This window comes from Mesoplodon mirus, assembly GCF_964341445.2.
Source record: "Mesoplodon mirus genome assembly, chromosome: 15".
NCBI classification, from domain to species: domain Eukaryota; kingdom Metazoa; phylum Chordata; class Mammalia; order Artiodactyla; family Ziphiidae; genus Mesoplodon; species Mesoplodon mirus.
In genome coordinates, this window is record NC_138991.1 from 83,329,878 (window position 1) to 83,349,196 (window position 19,319).

Below are 19,319 nucleotides of genomic sequence, written 5' to 3' on the forward strand. Positions count from 1 at the left end.
CTGCTGGGTGCTGGCTCGCTCTTGCTGCCTCCTGGGTGCCCTGGGGTGCTCCTGGGTCGGGTGCCTGTTGCAGGCTCAGGCTTTTCTGGGCCTTTCGCCGCCCACTGTCTCCCCACTTCCTTCTCTGCCACTTGTCACCGAGTGCTTCCGTCCTTGTCCTGACTTGTGCGTGCCCCGCACGGAGGGGGCGATCCTGCCTCTAGGTCTGGGATGGTGGGCAGTCCTTCCGGGCTGGGGTCCCATCTGAGCCTCCCATTTCCACCGGCCCAGAGTGGGGGTGCTCGAGGGGCCTGAGGGGCAGAGGCTGCCTCTGGTGCCTGTGTGTCATCAGCCTGACTCCCTTTTCTCCTTTGCCAGCAAATACCGGTAATAATAGTAATGATAGCAAACACAAAGAACTGCATCCTTGAACTCACTATCCTCAGAACAAGCCATGAGGAGGGACTATTATGCCCATTTTACAGATGAGAAAGTAGCGGGAACCAGTGCCTACCCAGGAGTGTTGTTTCAGTGATGAAGTGAGATAACGTGTATCAGGTGTTCCTTATCGTTTTGTGATTGCTGTTAGTGTCATTGTCAGGTGGGGCTGTGGGTGAAGATGTGCGCCCAGCGTGGCCAGGGACGGGTCCTGCATCTCTGGCCTCAGAGGGAGTGACTGGGGGGCATGGGGGACCCAAGTCCGTCAGGGATCACCAGTGGGTCTGAGGTCCTGTAGGACCCACCGCCCAGGAGGAGAGGCAGGATCCTCCTCCATTGCCCCAGCACCTGCTCACCTGTCTGGCCTTCTGGGCCCTGCTGAACGGCTCTTGGGCCTCCATTCCTTGTGTACTCTTCTAGGCCTCTTGTTTCTTTCTCCGTGGCCTCCGTTTCCTGTCTTCTGTACCCTGTAAGGCCCTGGTTCTTCTGGGGCATCACTGGTGGGGTGGACGGGGTTGTGGGAGGTTAGGAGGACCCCTGGCAGGAGGAATTCTTTCCTAGAAGCACCTGCCTGGGAGACCCAGCAGCTGGAGATGCTGAGTAGGCTGAAGTTCAGAGAAGGCAAGCGACCTGTTTGGTTGGCGTCACACAGCAGAGAAGTTAAGCCAGTAAACCACTCAATTGGGTCCATGTTGGGCTAAGGTTAAGAGTTCTGGTGACCTCAGTTCAAAGCTAGGCTCCTCTGCTGGGGGACCTTGGGCAAGTGGGCCTCTCTGAGCCTCAGTTTTCTCATCTGTAAAATGGGGATATTAAGAGTATTTGCCTCACAGGTTTTTTTCCTTTGAAATTTAAATGAGAATAACAAAGGCAGAGCAGTTGAAAGGGTTTGGTCTGTGATTAGAACTGCCTTCTATCTTCATCATCCTCATTGCCCTGCGCTGGGTCCAATTTGATTCTCTTCCTGGGGGATTCGAGAGCCCTAGCCCCTGGGGGCTGCCTGGGATTGGAGTGCCAGGATTGGGAGGGGGCAATCCTTGCTGTGGGAGCTGGTGGTAAACCTCAGGGCTCCCAGCACCAGGGGGCTGACAGCCAAGACACGTTATTTCCAAGAAGCAGAGGGTGGAAGGAAGCTCCCGGTGGGAGGCATGAGGTGTCCCAGCTGGCTTCTTTTCTCTCTTGCAGGCTTCTCCCACCTGCCCAGCGGGCTGTACCCATCCTACCTCCACCTGAACCACCTGGAGCCCCCCAGCAGCGGGAGCCCCCTCCTCAGCCAGCTGGGCCAGCCCAGCATTTTCGATACCCAGAAAGGTCAGAGGGCAGGAGTGGGGAGACTGGGGGGAGCTGCGGAATGAGGTTGGGAGGGACCATTACCCAGTACTCCAGGCAGCTTCCCAGCTGTGTTTCCCAAGACCCCAGCCCCCAAGGGCCCCCACAGGCGCTCTGGGCCTACCCATAGCCTTCTGGAGCCTTCTAGTTGTCCTGCCCTCATCTAATCCTGTTGGGCCCTCTGGGCAGCTCTTAATTCTGGCCTCTCCCCCTTTCACAGATGAGAAAACTGAGGCTCAGAAAGGTTAGTAGGTGGCCAAGGCGGGGTTTCAGCTTGGTTTTATCCATTTCCAGAGCCTGCCCTCTCCCGGGCTGCGCTCTGCATGGCCCTCCTCCTTGCCCTGGGGTCTAGGGCACCCTTTGGGGCCTCTCTTCCCTCTCCCCCGGCGGAGGGGGCACTCGCTCACAGCTGCGCTCTTTCTTCTCTGCAGACGGCTTCTACCTGCCCGCCCCTGGAGCTCCGGGTGCCCTGCACTCTCATGCGCCCTCCTCCAGGACCCCAGGCAGCCACTCGTCGGGCGCCTCGACCAAAGGCTCTTCTCGGGAAGGTCCAGCCAAGGACCGGATGGGCCGCGGCGGGGAGCCGCCCCCACTGTTCGGCAAGAAGGACCCGCGGGCCCGTGAAGAGGCAGCGGGGCCCCGCGGCGTGGTGGACCTGACCCAAGAGGCGCGGGCGGAGGGCCGCCAGGACCGCGGGCCCCCGCGCCTCCCAGAGCGCCTGTCGCCCTTCCTGGCCGAGCCCGGGCCCCCGCGGGCACCGGGCACGGCCACCACCGAGTCCAAGGGCAAGAACCCGCCGCCACTGCCACCACCGTCGCTGAGCCTCTGCAATGGCGCGGGGGACGCGGGGCTCCCCGCACTGGTGGCCGAGGCGGCCCGCGGCTCCAAGGAGACTGCGCGCCAGGATGAGAGCGCACGGCTGCGGCGCGCAGAGGCCCTGCTGCCGGGGCCTTGCCCCTGCCCCTCGCCGCTCCCACCGCCGCCCGTAAGCAAGGGCCCGCCTGCGCCCCCCGCCGCCTCCGGCGCCTTCGCTGCGCCGCAGCCCGCCCCCGCCGGCGTCTACACCATCTTCCCCGTGGCGGCCGCGCGCGAGGCGGGCCGCGAGCACCGTGTGGTGGCGCCCACCTTTGTGCCTTCCGTGGAGGCCTTTGACGAGCGCCCGGGGCCCATCCAGATTGCGTCGCAGGCGCGTGACGCCCGGACCCGGGAGCGCGAGGCGGGCAGGCCCGGCGTCCTGCAGGCCCCGCCCGGGTCTCCGCGGCCGCCCCCCGACCGACCCGAGAGCCTCCGCGAGAAGAGCTCCGTGATCCGCTCGCTCAAGCGGCCGCCGCCCTCCGAGGCCCCACCAGCGCGGGCCGCGCGCTCCTCCCCGGACCCCCGGGCCTACCTCCCCGCCAAGGAGCTGCTCAAGCCCGAGGCCGAGCCCCGGCCCTGCGAGCGCGCCCCGCGCGGCCCCGCTGTCGCCTCCGCCTCTCAGCAGGCCGCCAAGCTTTTCGGCCTAGAGCCAGGGCGGCCGCCCCCTCCCGCCGGCCCTGAGCACAAATGGAAACCCTTCGAGCTGGGCAACTTCGCCACAACGCAGATGGCCGTGCTGGCCGCTCAGCACCACCACGCCAGCCGTGCCGAGGAGGAGGCTGCCGCCGCCGCCGCCTCCAAGAAGGCCTACCTGGACCCCGGGGGCGCGTTGCCCCGCGCCGGGGCCACCTGCGCCAGGCCGGGCGCCGAACTGCACGCCGCGGCCCACGGGCCGGGAGAGGCCTCGGCCATGCAGAGCCTCATCAAATACAGCGGCAGCTTTGCCCGCGAGGCCGTGGCCGTGCGCCCCGGCGGCTGCGGGAAGAAGAGCCCCTTCGGAGGCCTGGGCACCATGAAGCCCGAGCCGGCTCCCACGGCTGCCCCACGTGCCCAGGCCCGCCTCCCGCACCCCGCGGGCCCTGCAGCGGCTGGGGGCCGGCAGCTGAAGCGGGACCCGGAGAGGCCCGAGAGCGCCAAGGCCTTCGGACGCGAGGGCTCCGGTGCCCAGGGTGAGGCAGAGGTGCGACACCCACCCGTGGGAATTGCGGTGGCCGTGGCCCGGCAGAAGGACAGTGGCAGTGGCCGCCTGGTGCCTGGGCTGGCGGACCAAGAGCGTTCCCTGTCTCTGAGCAACGTCAAAGGTGGGTCACGGGTCCCACCCCCACCCCTCACCTTTTCTTCCCCCTTCACCTCCCCACCTTTGCTCTCTGCTTCTACCTGCCTCCTTTTGTTCTGCACCCCTCTCTCCCACCTTCCTGGGACTGTTTGTCCTTTATCCTACTTGTGGGCTGTGGCTGTTATTGCTTTTTCTGTTACACACATAGAAAAATGTGTAAAATGCACGAGAGGAGAAAGAAGGAAAGGGACCATTAGATTTTTTCCACCACCCTGGACACTTGGAGCTCTTTCCCCAGATTCATTTTCCCGTTTGATCTGCAGAGCCTCCAGTGCACTGTGATCTTGGGTCTTGTGTTTTTCCCTTGTGGGCGGGCTCTTGTTTTTGCCAACTCTTTATAAGTATCATTTTTAATGGTCTTTGGTGTTTTGTCCAGAGCATGCACCGCCGTTCCCTCGTGGCATTTTAGTTTTCCCTTCTCTGATGTTTTTGTGTTTAGGAAGTTACTTTGAATATTTTCGTGCATTGCGCCTCACTGATACTTTGAGTCATTTTCTAAGAATAGATTCCTACGAATAAATTCGCTTTAAGCTTTCAATTCCAGGTCCTTGAGGGAGGTAACTGTGCCTTACTTGACCTAGTTCAGTGTTCCCAGTACCTAGCACATAGTAGGTGTATGATAAGTGACTGAGTGTGACAGATAGAAACTAGGGCCCCGACATTCCTGTGGTCTCGACATTGAATGCCTTTGTGACTTAGGTAGTTAGAGAGTTTATATGCTTGTTTGCAGTCTGTTCTGTTTTAGACTCCTCAGAGTTGTGTTTTAGTGTTACTAAAAAAACCCGAAACAATCGTTGTCGAGTTCTGTAGGGAGGAATGGTGTGTTTCTTTTAACTATTAGTAAAGTTGAATATCTTTCCAGAACTTGGTTGATCGGTTACATTTCCGTTTGTCCCTTGCATATTTTGCCATTGGACTCCTTCCTGAGATTTTGGAGAGTTGCTATTTGCGGCATTTTGGTTGGAACTCTGGACTTGGGCTGCCCAGAGCCCAAAATTGAGCCGAGGGCCTCACCTGTGGGTCAGGCACTGAGGCTGCCCCGCTGCTTCAGGCCGTGGTCAGTGTGTTGAGGTGTGGGGTGTTGGCAGGCTGGGGTAAGGGCCCCGGAAGGAAGGCTGTGTCCCGCTGCCCCTAGCTCATGTGACTTTTTAGCAGTTGGCCTGGGTTTCCTCCCTGGGTCTCTGTCCCCGCCCCCAGTTCGCTCCCAGACTCGCCAGCCGCAAGCTCAGGCTTGGCTCACATCGCGGCCCCCGTGCGACCGGCTTCCCTGCGCCTCCTAGATTTTCCAAGATACACGGGCATCTTGGGTGTACGTGCCCTGTGTCCCCATCCCTCCCTGAGCCTGGCCCTCCTGTGCCCGCCTGCACTGACTCCTGCCTGGGCTTCAGCCTCCGTCCGCAGTGAGCGGCCAGTGCTGTGTCCTGTCACAGTTGCTTCCTAGACCCGTAGCCCCAGCCCTGCCCTCCCAGAGGAGCCTGGTGAGGCTCAAGGCTGCCCTGGGTCTTGCCCGGTCACTGCCCATCTGAATGTACTACAGCTGCAGGTGGTCTTTATCCAGCTAGAAGGCTCAGAGCAAGTGATGTCTTAGGGAATGTTTATTGAACTGAGCCCATTGTTCTGTGTGGAGCCCCCCTGGAGCCAGGGAGGCCCGTCCTCTGACCCCAGGGGCTCACATGAGGCCCTGCCTTAGCCTGGGATTCAAAGTCTGGGCATTGGCCCTTGGCTTGGAGGTGGCCGGCTGGGTGGTGGAGAAGCCTGCTCGCTAGGTAGGCAAGAGATCTTTTGGGGTCCTTTTTTTAGAAGAATGCTCGTGTGACATGATATGGCACCCCAGTTAGCACTCCTGGTCCCCAGAACTCATCCTGGTGGCCGGAGTACCTGGCCGTGCCCAAGGGACCTGTGTCCATGGGGTTGTGAGTGTGTGTGGGAGAATGTGTATGAGGGAGTGTGTGTGAGAGAGTGCAGGTGAGAATGTGTGTGTGTGAGTGTGTATGTGTGTGCAAGTGTCTGGGCGGGGTGAGGGGAGAGAGAGAGGATGGGACAGTTTGAGACGAGACCTTCAGGAATTATTGGGCTGAGACTGCCTTTCTGTTTGCTGGTGACCCTTAGAAAGTGAATGGAGTCTTACTCTCCTTAAAAAAAAAATGCCTGTAAGAAGTGGTGATTTTTCCCCAATCTGGATGACCCTGGGGGAGGGGAGGAGTTGGCGTTACCCCAGCTGAATGGTTGTTGTCAGCCCGGGGCTCCTGGGTCTTCCTGACCTCCCGGCTCCTACTTTGTGGAGTGAGCCCTCTGCCTGTCAGTGAGTTCACATCCAGGCTCTGCCTTTGGCAGCTGCGTGACCTTGAACCTGAGGCCTAAGTCCTCTGGGCCCTGGTGTCCCCATTTACTACGTGGCGCTAGGGAGGGCCTCCTCGTTCCCTGATGCCAGGTGGGCTGAGGCGCTCGTAGTAGGTGCTTCATAAACAGGCCTTCCTTCTCTCTGTTTCCATTCAGGGCCTTAAGGGCTCAGAGCTTCTGCCATGAGCCCGAGATCCTTTTATGAGAAATGCCCCGAGGGCTCACCCAGGGCCTGCCTTAAGCCCAGACCTGTGCCTCCCATCTCTCCATCTTGCACGTTATCACCTCTATGGTGGAGTCGAATTGGGGACCAAATCTGGGGGGCCATGATGGCGCCCCCACCCCGCCCTGCTGCCCATCATACCGGGCAGAGCTGGCGTTGCATCGGGTGTAAGCGGTGGTATTGACCCCAGACTCTGGAAAGCACAGAATTGGCCGGAGTTGGTGGTCGCCATATCTGCAGAAATGCTCAGATGGAGTCCGGGAGGGAGTTGCCATGGGAACCGGGCCTTAGCTTGAGCCTCTGCCATTATGGCCGGATTAGAGCATGTGGCCCACGGAGGGGCTGTCAGTGCTGGGGATGTGGGCCCTGGGGCAGGGCTGCGGATAGGCAATGGCAGCAGGGCTGCTGTTTCTCCAGTGCCCGCCCTGTGCGGGCTCTGCGTGTGGAGGGGTGTGCACCCTGGTGGTCAGGAAGACCCGGTCAGACCGCGATGCTAGCCTGACGCCTCCTTGTCAGTCAGTGGTGTGGCCTGGGTAGCTTACCTTCCTGTGCCTCAGTTTCCTCATCTGGGATGGGATGAGGGCTGGAACCCACCTCCTGGGTTGATGACCACTGAATGAGTGTGTGCAGGGCACAGAAGCAGCTTTGAAATGTTGGACGTCTCCAGAGCTCATGCCTCGAGGGTTGGGGTGAAGGGGTCCTGGGTGTGTGGGACCTCGGAGCAGCTGACCCTCTGCCCCACACGCCTCCCTGCTGGAGGAGCTGGTCCCTTGCCATCCTGGAGCTCAGCACAGAGAGGCGATGGGCCCTCTGGTTCGCTTGTCCACAGGTGGCTGGAGGGAAGTTGGTTTTCAAAGCCGTAGTCAGATCATGTCTCATCCCTGCTCAGAGCTTCCTCTGGCTTCTCCTTTTACCTTGAACAGAATCTCGACCATATTCCCTTCCACGGCCTGTACCCCGCTCTTCACCTGCACACTCTTTTCCTTATTACTCTCTTCAGCCACCGTGGCCCCCTTGATGTTCTTTGGCACGCTCCTGCCTCAGGGCCTTTGCACCTGCCGTTTGTTCTCTCTGCATAGCTCACTGTTCCTCTAGCTATCCTCGTGAATTCATTTATTCACTTCCCACGTATTTGCTGAGCAGCTTCCTCTGTGTCAGGCATTGTGCAGGAGAGAGGTAGACAGCCAGGAGTGTGACTGCTCAAACGAGAACAATGCACAGTCTGAGGAGGAGACAGACGGTGAACAACCAACAAGCAAAACGGCTGTGTGTTGTGCTCAGTGCTACGAGGGAGACAAATAAAGGAGCATGATAGAGGAGAGGTGGTCTGGGAGGGCTTCCTGGAGGAGGTATCGTATGAGCTGAGCTCTTACTGGGGAGGCTGCGTAGTACAGAGGAAGGACACTCTGGGTGGAGGGAACAGCGTGTGTGGTCCTGAGTGTGACTGGAGGGCAGAGAGGCTGGGGGTGCACTGGAGGGGACAGCTGGGCAGCATGAGTCAGGCCCAAGGGCTTGGTTCCATGGGGCTGGCCCTCCGTAGGAGGGACAGGTGTGAGCAGGGATTAGAGGGAGCAGGTTGGCGCAGGAGGACGGGGGTGGTGCCCCGGGGCCAGGTGGTGGAGGGCGTGTCACATTTCTTTGGAGATCAGCTGTATTTGGAGGGAGGGGTCTGGGGCTCTGGCGTGAGTGACCCTGGGGGTGGTGGGTGCTCCCAGGTGGGCGGGCCTGCATACAGGTTTCTGGTTCAGGTGGCACCTAGGGTGGGAAGCCCCTGAGGGCCTGCGTGGTGACAGCCAGGGCAGTGGAGAGGCATCAGGCCTGAGGACAGGGGTCTTGGGGGGCAGGCCACACTGCAGGCGCCTGTCCCTTCTGGGGACACCAGGAGCTCTGTGCCAAAGCCTGTCTGCCACCCCAGCGTGGCCAGTGGGCGGGAGGGTCTTTGGGGTTTCTGTGGGCCTGGGAGGCCATCCCCGCAGGAGAAGGAAGCTCAGACACATGCTCTGGTTTCCCAGTCCAGCTGAAGGACTCTGGATGGCCCTGCCTGAAAGCCCGGGATGGGAGGGGGGCCCCTTCCAGTCCTTCATGGAGGGGGTCGGCGGGCTCAGGGTCCCCTTGGATTTGGGAACCACATTGACACTGGAGGCCGGGACACCTTCACTGGGTCTCACCCCGGGTTGGCGCGGGCTTGTTCTCCCACCTCCCGCCTTTCCCCTCTGCTTCCTGCACTTCCTGCCCAATGTGCTGGGAACAGTCGTGGGGACCGGGTGTTGGCACAAGAAGACTCAGCTCAGGGCCTGCATGGGGTGACTTCGTGGGTGGCCTGGGACGCACCTGTGTGACCCATGGGGGCCAGGTTGGCAAGAAGACTCCTTCGCCCACCCCCACTCCTGCCCTGCCGGTGCCCCAACTCGCTGGCTTTTCTCTGCTTAAGCGCACACGCTGCTTCCTTGTTGCTCCAGTGGCTTCTGGAACTTGCAGACCCGCCCCCGGTGGCCCCTGGTCCATCTCCAGCTGCCTCTCAGGATGCGACCCTCCCTGATTCTAGGCTGCCTGCCCCCCCACCCCACCCCGTGTGCATGGTCCATCAGGCACGTGGGCTTGTGTGGCTGCCCCTCCCCGTGGGCTTCTCTCCTTTGTTCTGGGGCTGTGGGTTTCCACTTTCCTGAAGGGGAAGGAGAAGCCCCTGCATCCCTGAGCCTCTCCTGGGGGCTCTGTTCTTCGGGAGCTCCTGGTGTTGGGGGTGCAGGAGGGGAGAAACGATGGGGAGATGGCCGACGGCCGCATTCCAAGTTGGGTCCCCGCCCACGAGGACCATGAGTGGGGAGACTGCTGGGGGGCCCCGGCAAGGTGGCCCCAGACGCTTGTCTCCAGCAGGGTAATAACCGATAAGGTCCCGGGCCCTGGGAGCGGCTTCCTCCCCGGGTGTACCTCCCGAGACCTGGGTGGGAGGACACCAGTCCAGCATGACTGACCCTAGAGAAGGAGTTAGTCCAGCCTCGGCGGTTTCTCTTTCGAGAAGAGTCTCAGCTGCCTGCTGAGTGGCTTCTGCTGGTGATAGCACCCGCCTCCTGGGCCCTAGCCGGCCCGGGGCGGCCACACGCGCACTGACTTCTGTTTGGTGTAGAAAACGTTCAGGAAGAGTGTCTGGGCAGGTGGGGTGAGGAGGGCTGGACCCTGGGTGCCCTCCACGAGCTCCTGCCCCTGCAGAGCTGGCCGGGACTTGAGGACCTGCCTTCTCTGCTCTGGGGAAGGCGGGGGGCTCATGGGAGGTGCAGCTGGACCAGCCACGGGTCGAGGGACGTCCCCTGGGCACCAGGGCAAAGGTGGGTGAGCCGGATGGCAGCCCGCATATCCTCCACTCACCCACACACATGTAGCGTTCTCTGGTTTCACTTTTCCGTCTTGATTTTGAAAACATCAGCCACAGGTCTGCAGCAGACAGAACCATGACGGGGCCTCAGGGGGGGAAGCTGATTTCCCGTGATCCGGGCCTTGCTGTGCTTCTGAACAGCGACCGCTTTTTTGGGTTGTGGTTTCCCCTCTGTCCTGACCCACCCCCAGAACCTGCCTTTCCGGTGATAAAGTAGTAAAACCGTGTCAGCGAATGCCACTCGGTTCATACCGTGTTGTTACTGGATCCGTGTTACGATGTTTTACTGCGATATCCCGGTTACCTGTGTGAGTTCCAGGTAGGCTCTTTGAGGGGCGACGGAGGGACGTTTCTGGGCACGGAGGGCATCCGGCCAGGGTGAGGGAACCGCTCGGATGCTGAGGGCTTGTTGGGGCCCTGAGTGGGCCTCACTTGCTGCCTGTCCCCCCGACCCAGGGCACAGCCGGGCCGACGAGGACTGTGGAGATGAGCGGGCCAGGCACCGGCAGGAGCGGCTGCTAGGGGCGCGGCTGGACCGGGACCAGGAGAAGCTGCTCAGGTGAGGGCCTGGGAGCCCCAGGGCAAGGGTGGATGACCCTGCCTGGCTGCGGGGTGGTTCTGAGAGTGTGGGACACCCTCCCGAGGAAGGCCCCGGGGGCCCTTTGCCGAGCCCCAGCTGGCTCTTCTGTCCACCGGGTGCACAGTTGGCCCAGCAGCAGCCTGGTGTCCCCCGGTGACTTGGGGCGGCACCCCTTCTCTCCCACCCGTCCCTGGGGCCGTCCGGCCTGTCCCTGATGCCCCTGTTTGCTTCCAGAGAAAGTAAGGAGCTGGCTGACCTGGCCCGCCTGCACCCCACCAGCTGTGCTGCTAACGGCCTGAACCCCAACCTCATGGTGACTGGGGGTCCGGCGCTGGCAGGTTCCGGTCGCTGGTCCGCTGACCCTGCGGCCCACCTGGCCACGCACCCCTGGCTGCCCCGCTCGGGCAGCACGTCCATGTGGCTCGCTGGACACCCCTACGGTGAGCGGGAGGGCGGCGGTGGGCCGGGATGGGGAGGCCTGACGTGTTGCTTCTGGAGCACGGCACCGGTGGCTGGTGCAGGGACAGCACCCCTCCTCTCTTCCCTGTAGTTCAGTCCCCTCTCTGCCCAAGCAGGGCCGTTATTAATGGCACCAGCATCGTGGGCCCTTGGCCAAGGCTGTCTGGGCACTGCCCAGAGCAGGCGGCTGGGCGTGTGTTCACAGCCCTTACCCTCGGCTTCCTGCTTGGAGGCCCAGGAAGTGGAGGATGGGGGAGTAGGCTGGGCCCGGGTCCCCAGCGCTGACTCGGGCATGGGTCTCTCCTAGGCTTGGGCCCCCCTTCTCTTCACCAGGGCATGGCGCCTGCCTTTCCACCCGGCCTGGGGGGCTCCCTGCCGTCGGCCTACCAGTTCGTCAGGGACCCCCAGTCGGGCCAGCTGGTGGTCATTCCCAGTGATCACTTGCCTCACTTTGGTAAGTGGTGGCCCCGTGGCTGGGGGCAGGGGCTGTGATGGCCTTCCACAGTGAGACTGTCCCAAACGCCGTGGGAGGAGGACTGTCCTCCTGTGGCAGGGGGTGTCCGCCTAGCAGAATAGGGTGGCTGTGTCATAAAGCCACAGGGGTCCTTGTTTTGATGAGTTCCTACCCAGAAAGCCCACGTGGGAGAACCCAAGCAGGGCTGCCCTGGTGGGAGGCCTGGACCCTCTGCCTTGGTGCCCCCACCCCTCAGGAATCCACTTTGCAGACCACTGGGTGTAGTAGGAGAAGGTGTGGAGACCCCACGTGGGCCCCGGGCCTGGGATGTGGCTGCCCACGGCCAAGGGAGGAGGACAGGCTTCTCCGTCCCCAGGAAGCAACTGGAGGCCCAGCTGAGCCCACCTCTGCCTCAGCTTCCCCACCTGTGAAATGGGGTGACGGACGCCAGGCGGTAGGTGCAGCCTCACTGTCTTCTTGCCCCCAGCGGAGCTGATGGAGCGGGCCGCAGTGCCACCCCTTTGGCCGGCCCTGTACCCCCCGGGCCGCAGCTCCCTGCAGCACGCCCAGCAGCTGCAGCTCTTCTCCCATCAGCACTTCCTGCGGCAGCAGGAATTCCTGTACCTGCAGCAGCAGGCGGCCCAGGCCCTGGAACTGCAGAGGAGCGCCCAGCTGGTGGTGAGCTGGGGTGGGCGTGGCCACAGGAGGGCCGTGGGGGCGCTGGAGACCCGTGCCGGAGGCAGAAGAAAACGAGGGAGGCTGGTGGTCAGGGGGGCCTCCTGGAGGAGGTGGCGTCTGCCCAGAGACCTGAAGAAGTTAGTTGTGGAAGAGCCCTCTGGGCAGAGGGCATGCTGTGAGCAAGGCTGAGAGGTGGACAGAGGCTGGCAAGGGGTGGGTGCAGGTAGCAATGGGGAAACCAAGGCGGGAGAGGTGGTCCTGTGGACTGGAGATGTTTGCATGGGAACTGAAGGGATCCCTGTGGGCTCCCGCTGTTTCCTGAGCCCTGCCTGGCCCCGCTGGGTGCCTGATGGCCCTGGGCTCCCCTCTCGGGCTGGGGCTGGCCTCCACCCATGCTGCCTGATTCCGTAAGATGGGCAACACTTGGTGTCGCCACCGTGTGGGTGGACTGCCGAAAGCTCACAGCCCTCCTGCCTCCTTGAAGGTGTTCCTGGACATTTGTCCTCTGCTTGGCCTTGCCCCTCCTTCCTTGTGCAGCAGCTGCTCTGGAGGAGTCAACCGAGGTGACACAGGCAGCCAGTGGGGCCCTGGGTTTGAACCTTAGTTCTTCCACGCTTGGCTGTGTGCCCTCCGGCAAGTGAATTCACCTCTCTGGGTTCCAAGTTTCCTCCTGTGGAAATGGAGTTGCTAGTAATTTCTGTGTCATCGGGTTGTTCAGTGAGATTTAACAACCGTGACGGTGGCTGGGGCATGGAGCCTTTCCTCCCCGTGTGATTGGGCACTGACTGCCTGGCCCCTGGTGAGCACGGGCTGTTCGTGAGCCTTCCTCAAGCCATCAAAGACTGGGAAAGCCTCCCCCCGCCCACCTTTTGAGGTGTTCTGAGACCCAGATGTGATAAGGCAGGAGAGTGCCCGCAGGTAGTGAGTTCTCCGTGCAGGTAGCTATCCTAGTGTCATGAAAGGGCCTCACACCTCCACCGGCCCCCCTCGCCCTGACCGTGAGGGTCCCAGAGGGGCCTGGGTCTAGACCGGAGGGCCGCCTAGCCCCGTCTGCTGGAATTCTACAAGGAATGCTGTGCTGATTATGCATACCGTGACGGAATGTCAGTCTCGGGCTGGGGGTGTGGGCGGCCTGCAGTCCCAGACCCCGTCTGAGGTTCTCTGTGGGTCGCGGGGACCCCGGGGACAGGGCAGGTGGTGGGTGATGGGTCCTGCCGCGCTGACCCTGCCTGCCGGCCCCCTCCCCAGCAGGAGCGGCTCAAGGCCCAGGAGCAGCGGGCGGAGATGGAGGAGAAGGTGAGCAAGCGGAGCCTGGACGCCGCGGGCAAGGGTGGCCTGGGCGCCTCGGGCCCCGGGCTGCTGCCGCGGAAGCCCCCTGGCCTGGCCGCTGGCCCTGCGGGCACCTACGGCAAGGCCATGAGTCCACCGCCATCTCCCCGCGCTTCCCCTGTGGCTGCCCTGAAGGCCAAGGTCATCCAGAAGCTGGAGGATGTGTCCAAGCCGTCCACCTACGCCTACCCCGCCACACCCAGCGCCCACCCCACTAGCCCGCCGCCTGCCTCCCCGCCGCCCACCCCTGGCCTCACCCGCAAGGAGGAGGCCCCTGAGAACGTCGTCGAGAAGAAGGACTTAGAATTGGAGAAGGGAGCCCCCAGCCCTTTCCAGGCCTTGTTCTCAGGTAGGAGCTGGTGAAACAGATCCCCACGTGGTCATACACTCATTCATTCCTTCAACCTGTCAATCCTTCTTTCTGTGTTGAGCACCTACTGTGTACCTGGCTCACCGCTGGGCTCTGGAATGAATGCCCGAGGACACAGCTGGCCGTCATCTCTCTCTAGCCTTCCCTCAGTGGTAGGGTCAGGGGAAATGGGTGTAACATTAGAAGTAGGTTCTAAGTTCAGGAGGACCTCTCTGAGCATTAAACGAAGTAAGAGCTGCAGGATATTTAGCACCATAGCGGTGGCCCATAGTAGGTGCTGTGTTGTTGCATTGATGATAAAACAGTGTATTCTGAGTAGAACTCCCACCCCACACGCTGCATGCACACACATGCCCTCTTCCCGTGTCCTGTGTTGGTCGGGACATGCAGCAGGTGGCCTTGAAGGGGCCTGAGGCCTGTGTTCCTCTTCCTGTGGGAGGACTTGAGTTCGAATTCCGAAGTTCAGATTTCTGCCACCGGAATGCTGTGTGTGATCTTGGGCAGGTGGCTGCCCCTCTCTGGGGAGATTTGATGTCTTGCTAGTCAGGTCAAGTGTGGAGCACATGCCTGGCCCCGGTGCAGGGTGAGGGTGCTCCGTGCGTCTGTCTCCCCCGGTTTGGTTCCTACTGAGCCCCTGCTGCTTGCCCCGCTCTGGGCTGGGCCTGGGACACTACAGACAGTCAGCTGTGCACCATCCTGCCCTCAGGGATATTACACTCAAGGGTGGGAGTTCAGAGTAAAAAAGTGAGGAAGGGGAGCCAGCCCTGTATTACTATTATTTTTTGAACAACTTGGATGCTCCAACTCTGCTTTAACGGCATGGGGTGGGTGGGTTCTTGTGGGACGGAGGGCAAAGTCGGCACCGGCTTGGTGGGGACCATTTGGGGTCTTACTGAGCATGTGCTTCTGGCCCAGCCTTGTGCTGAGTGCTGAGGCTGGAGGGACCAGAGAAAGAGCCTTTGAGACCTGAAGACCCTCGGGGACAGGATGGTGGCCAGTTTTTCTCTCTGTGGCCCAGACATGCAGAAAGGCCCTGGGGTTCCTCAGATGCCATCTGGAAGGATCCCCGCCCCGCAGGCTGGCCTAGCAGAGAGGGTGGCTGGTGGGTGGGTGTTGATGGGGACATACGGGGGTGTCGGACATGGCAGGAGAAGGGGCCCCCGCTGACCCTTGGTGTCCTCGGCAGACATCCCACCCAGGTACCCGTTTCAAGCCCTACCACCACACTACGGGAGGCCCTACCCATTCCTGCTGCAGCCCACGGCGGCTGCCGATGCTGACGGCCTGGCCCCCGACGTGCCGCTCCCGGCCGACGGGCCCGAGCGCCTGGCGCTCTCGCCTGAGGACAAGCCCATCCGCCTGTCCCCATCCAAGATCCCAGAGCCGCTGCGGGAGGTCCCGGACGAAGAACCGCTGGCGGAGCGGGAGGTGAAGGCGGAGGTGGAGGACATGGACGAAGGCCCCGCAGAGCTGCCCTCCCTCGAGTCGCCGCTGACGCTGCCCCCTGAGGAAGCCCTGGCGGCCCCGAGCCCGGCGGGCGGCTGCACGGGTGGCCTGCTGGAGGCCCAGGCCCAGGCGCTGAGTGCTGGCGGCCAGGGGCCCGCGGAGCCCTCCGGGTGCCCGGACTTTGCCGAGGGGGCCGAGGCGCGGGTTGATTCACCGGGCCGGACAGAGTCCAGCGCGGCCGCCCCGGACCTGGGGCCTCGGCTGACGCCTGAGCCGCTGGTCAAGGCTAAGGAGGAGCCAGTGGAGGTGCCCGTGGACGTGCCCGTGGCAGAGGCGGCTCCCGAGGAAGATCTGGCCCAGGTGGCCCCGAGTGAGCCCCGGCCCAGCCTGGAACTGCCGGACTGTGACGTGCCCCCTGGGGAGGGACAGTGCCTGAGTCTGGAGGCCCCGGAGGCCGCCCCTGTGCCCGGCAGCGCCTGCTTCCTGGAGGAAGCGGGCTCCGATCAGTTCCCGCCCAGCCTGGAGGACCCGCTGGCTGGCATGAATGCCCTAGCGGCTGCGGCAGAGTTGCCCCAGGCCAGGCCTCTGCCCTCCCCGGGCACCGGAGCCCCAGCCCTGGAGAGGCTGGAGGCAGTGCAGAGCCTTGTGCTGGAGCCGAGCTTCCTGCACGGCATCACCCTGCTGAGCGAGATCGCCGAGCTGGAGCTCGAGAAGAGGAGCCAGGAGGTGGCAGGTGAGTCATGCCGGGCGGTGGGCCTCTGTGGCTTGCTTTTTCCCTTTTTATTTATTTATTTTTAGGCCGCGTGGCTTGCGGGATCTCAGTTCCCCAACCAGGGATTGAACCTGGGCCACGGCAGTGAAAGCCTGGAATCCTAACCACTGGGCTGCCGGGGAACTCCCGCCTTCCCCCCTTTTAAGGAAAATTTTTTAAAATAGGATTTAAAAAATTTCAAAATCTTCAGGATGTGGTTTATTCGTGTGCACTTTAAAAAAACTGTGGTGAAATATACATGTTGTAAACTTTTATCATCTTAACCGTTTTTAAGTGTACAGGGCAGAGGTGTTATGTACAGTCACGTTGTGCAGCCAGTTTTTGGGTTTCTTAGTGGTGAAATTTCTGCTTGTTCTGTCAGTGGTGAGTTTCTAGTATCAGGATACTTTGGGTTGTGAGGGACCAAGACTTCTGTTTTAACTGGTTAGAAAAAGTCAGGGGAAATTTATTGGCTTGTGGAACCGAAGTATGTCAGTAATTAGGTAATATTTCAGGTATGGCTGGATCCAGGTGCTCAAACCAAGGAGTTTCTTTTCCCTCTTCCCTGTCTCTCCCCACCCCCGTTGTTTCACTTCTTTCTGTTGGCTTCATTCAAGGTGGGCCCACTGCCTTTATGGTGGTCACTGATACTTTCTCCCAAGCCCATGGTCCTGCTCAGCTCAGTAGACACACAGAAGAGGCCACCTCTTTCCACATAGCTCTGGCAAAGATGCTGTGATGCACTGTCAATGATTGGCTGACTGGGGTTCATGCTTTTTGCAGAAGCAAACCCTGTGGCCCAGGAGATGGGATGGACCAGGCTGATCATGCCCAGCCTTCGATGGGGGGGCAGCCACTTCCAGGGTGTAGGGAGGGGCGGTCCTCAGAGGGAATGGAGTGCCTTCAGCAGAAGGGGCCATGAATTCTGGGCTGGCACAAAACCACTGACATTCGACATAGAGATTGAGGTGCTCCAAGACGTGTGGGTCAGGCACAGCCTCGCGAGCCCACGCTTGGACCAGAAGCGGCACGGAGGAGGGGCCCAGGCCTGGCTGGGGAGGAGATAATAGCGCTGGGCGTTTCGGTGTATTTTCTCTAAAATTTCTTCTACACAGACACACAGTTCCAAAGTCAAGGTCATTTTGTAAACAGCGCTCTGTAACCTGCCTTTGTCACTTAGTATCTGCTTTATTAAACATTTCTCAAAGCTGTGTGTTCTTAAACATTTTTTTTTTTTGCGGTATGTGGGCCTCTCACTGTCTGTGGCCTCTCCCGTTGTGGAGCACAGGCTCCGGACGTGCAGGCTCAGCGGCCATGGTTCACGGGCCCAGCCGCTCCGCGGCATGTGGGATCCTCCCGGACCGGGGCACGGACCCATGTCCCCTGCATCGGCAGGCGGGCTCTCAACCACTGCGCCACCAGGGAAGCCCTTAAACATTGTTTTTTTAGGGATTACACAGTTTTCTGCCTGGTGGAGGCCCCAGCCTTCAATGACCCAATCCTAGATTGTCAGGCATTTTCATTTGCCTCCTTTTTTTTTTTTTTTTTTTTTTTCCAGTACACGGGCCTCTCACTGTGGTGGCCTCTCCCATTGCGGAGCACAGGCTCCGGACGCGCAGGCTCAGCGGCCATGGTTCACGGGCCCAGCTGCTCTGTGGCATGTGGGATCTTCCCAGACCGGGGCTCGAACCCATGTCCCTTGCATCGGCAGGCGGGCTCTCAACCACTGCGCCACCAGGGAAGCCCTGCCTTCTTTTTTATTCCCGCTCTCCCTCCCCCTCCCTCCCTCTCTTCCTTCCCCTCCCTCCCTCCCTCCTTTTCTTCCTTTCTTAGCTGCTGTAAATGATGCGATGAGTACTCTTGAAGAAAAATCCTTGTCCACACCTCTGTTTTCCCAGGGATTTGTTCCCAGGGGTGGAATTGCTGGGCCAGAACCAGGCCATATTTTCAAGGTTCTTTCATTTTCAGGGTCAAATGCCCCATTCCAGGAAGCTTGGATGAGTGACACCCACTGCCCCTCAGGCGTCTGTTGTTTTGTTGTTGTTCTAAAGTTCATTGTTTCTCTTCTCTCATTTAAATAGTTTGGTACAAAAAAAAATTTTTTTTTTCCCAGAAGAAAATGAAAAAAACCCTCTTGATCCTACCAACTGGTGGGTTTTCAGTGGGGACCACAGAGGGCCAGGGGCATCTGGAGAGGAGGGGGCTGAGGACGGGTCCCCCGGTCTGGGGGTCTCTGCACACTCTGGCCCCTTTTCACACTCCTACCTCATCCACCTAGTCATGCAGCTCCTACTGTGTACCTGGCACCGTTTTGGTGCTGGGGGCCAGCGGTGAACCAGGCCATCTGCGTGCAGCCCTCAGCACTGTCAGGTGGTAAAAGGCCGGGAAGGGGACAGGGCAGGGGTGGGAAGGGTGGTCTCCTACAGCGCATGGCCAGGGAAGCCCCTGTTGATGGGTGGGAGAGGAAGATTCTTCTAGGGAAAACCAAGCCAGGCCTAAGGAACAGCAAGTGCAAAGGCCCTGAGGTGACTGTGTGTGTCATGTTAGAACAAAGGCAAGGAGGCCAGGGGCAGGAGCAGCGTCGGAAGGGGAGAGTGGTGGTGAGGAGGCCCCTGGGATGACTTGGGTGAGGGATGACCCCGGGGAGGTCTTCCACTTGGAGTGAAATGAGAGGCCGTAGGAAGGTGGTTTTGAGTTGAGCTGATAGGATCAGACTTACGTGCGGTTCCTCTGTGGGCTGTGTGGAGAGCTGACGCAGGGGTGAGGGCGGAGGCGGGGAGACCCCGGCGGAGGCTCTCGTCTCCATCCAGGCCCAGGGTGGCGAGGGGTGCACAGCCGAGGAGCACGTGGGTTCTGGGTGGAAGCTGAGGTGCGACCAGCAGGCTTTGCTGGTGGACTGAGCGTGGGTGTGAAAGGACGATGCCAAGGGTTGTGGCCTGAGCCGCTGGAAGACGAGAATTCCAGTTTCTGAGCTGGGCAGGTGGGGCCGGGGGAGCATGTGTGGGGAAAGCCCAGCAGCTTGTGTGGACACGGACGTTTGAGGTGGATGTCTGGGATGCCCTCAGCGCTCTGCGGTGGAGTCTGCGGCCCCAGGGCTGGGGGCAGCGTCGGGGCGGGAACGTGCCCTTGGAGGCACCAGTGTGCAGGGGTGTGTGCACCACAGGGGCGAGGGGGGCCCCGGTGGCCCTCCCCCTTTGACGGTCGCTGACGGACACTGAGCATCAGTCCCCTGCACGTTCTGTACGGAGCTGGGCCGTGAGTGGTCCCGGTTCGTACGGCAGGCCCAAGGCTCCTGGGCCCGTTAGCGTTTTTCCCACAGCCCGTGTTGCTTCCTGGACCCACCGGCCCTCCCACCCTGCCCCTCCTGCTGCGCACAGCCGCCCAC

The 19,319-nt window shown here is 61.1% G+C and overlaps 1 protein-coding gene across 11 annotated transcripts in view; it reads left to right on the forward strand.

Moving 5' to 3' along the window:
• TNRC18 (trinucleotide repeat containing 18) overlaps window positions 1-19,319 on the forward strand; it is an 83,278-nt gene that overhangs the window by 23,269 nt on the left and 40,690 nt on the right. For 6 of the 11 annotated variants that reach the window (XM_082645724.1, XM_082645731.1, XM_082645734.1 and 3 more), the window contains 8 exons: window positions 1,600-1,725; window positions 2,175-3,899; window positions 10,324-10,426; window positions 10,682-10,887; window positions 11,214-11,360; window positions 11,848-12,038; window positions 13,287-13,716; window positions 14,924-15,916. In XM_082645724.1, coding sequence (XP_082501850.1) covers window positions 1,600-1,725; window positions 2,175-3,899; window positions 10,324-10,426; window positions 10,682-10,887; window positions 11,214-11,360; window positions 11,848-12,038; window positions 13,287-13,716; window positions 14,924-15,916 — 3,921 coding nt within the window. The remainder of the gene's footprint in view (window positions 1-1,599; window positions 1,726-2,174; window positions 3,900-10,323; window positions 10,427-10,681; window positions 10,888-11,213; window positions 11,361-11,847; window positions 12,039-13,286; window positions 13,717-14,923; window positions 15,917-19,319) is intronic. The other 5 variants (XM_082645726.1, XM_082645729.1, XM_082645725.1 and 2 more) reach the window with 3 other exon arrangements.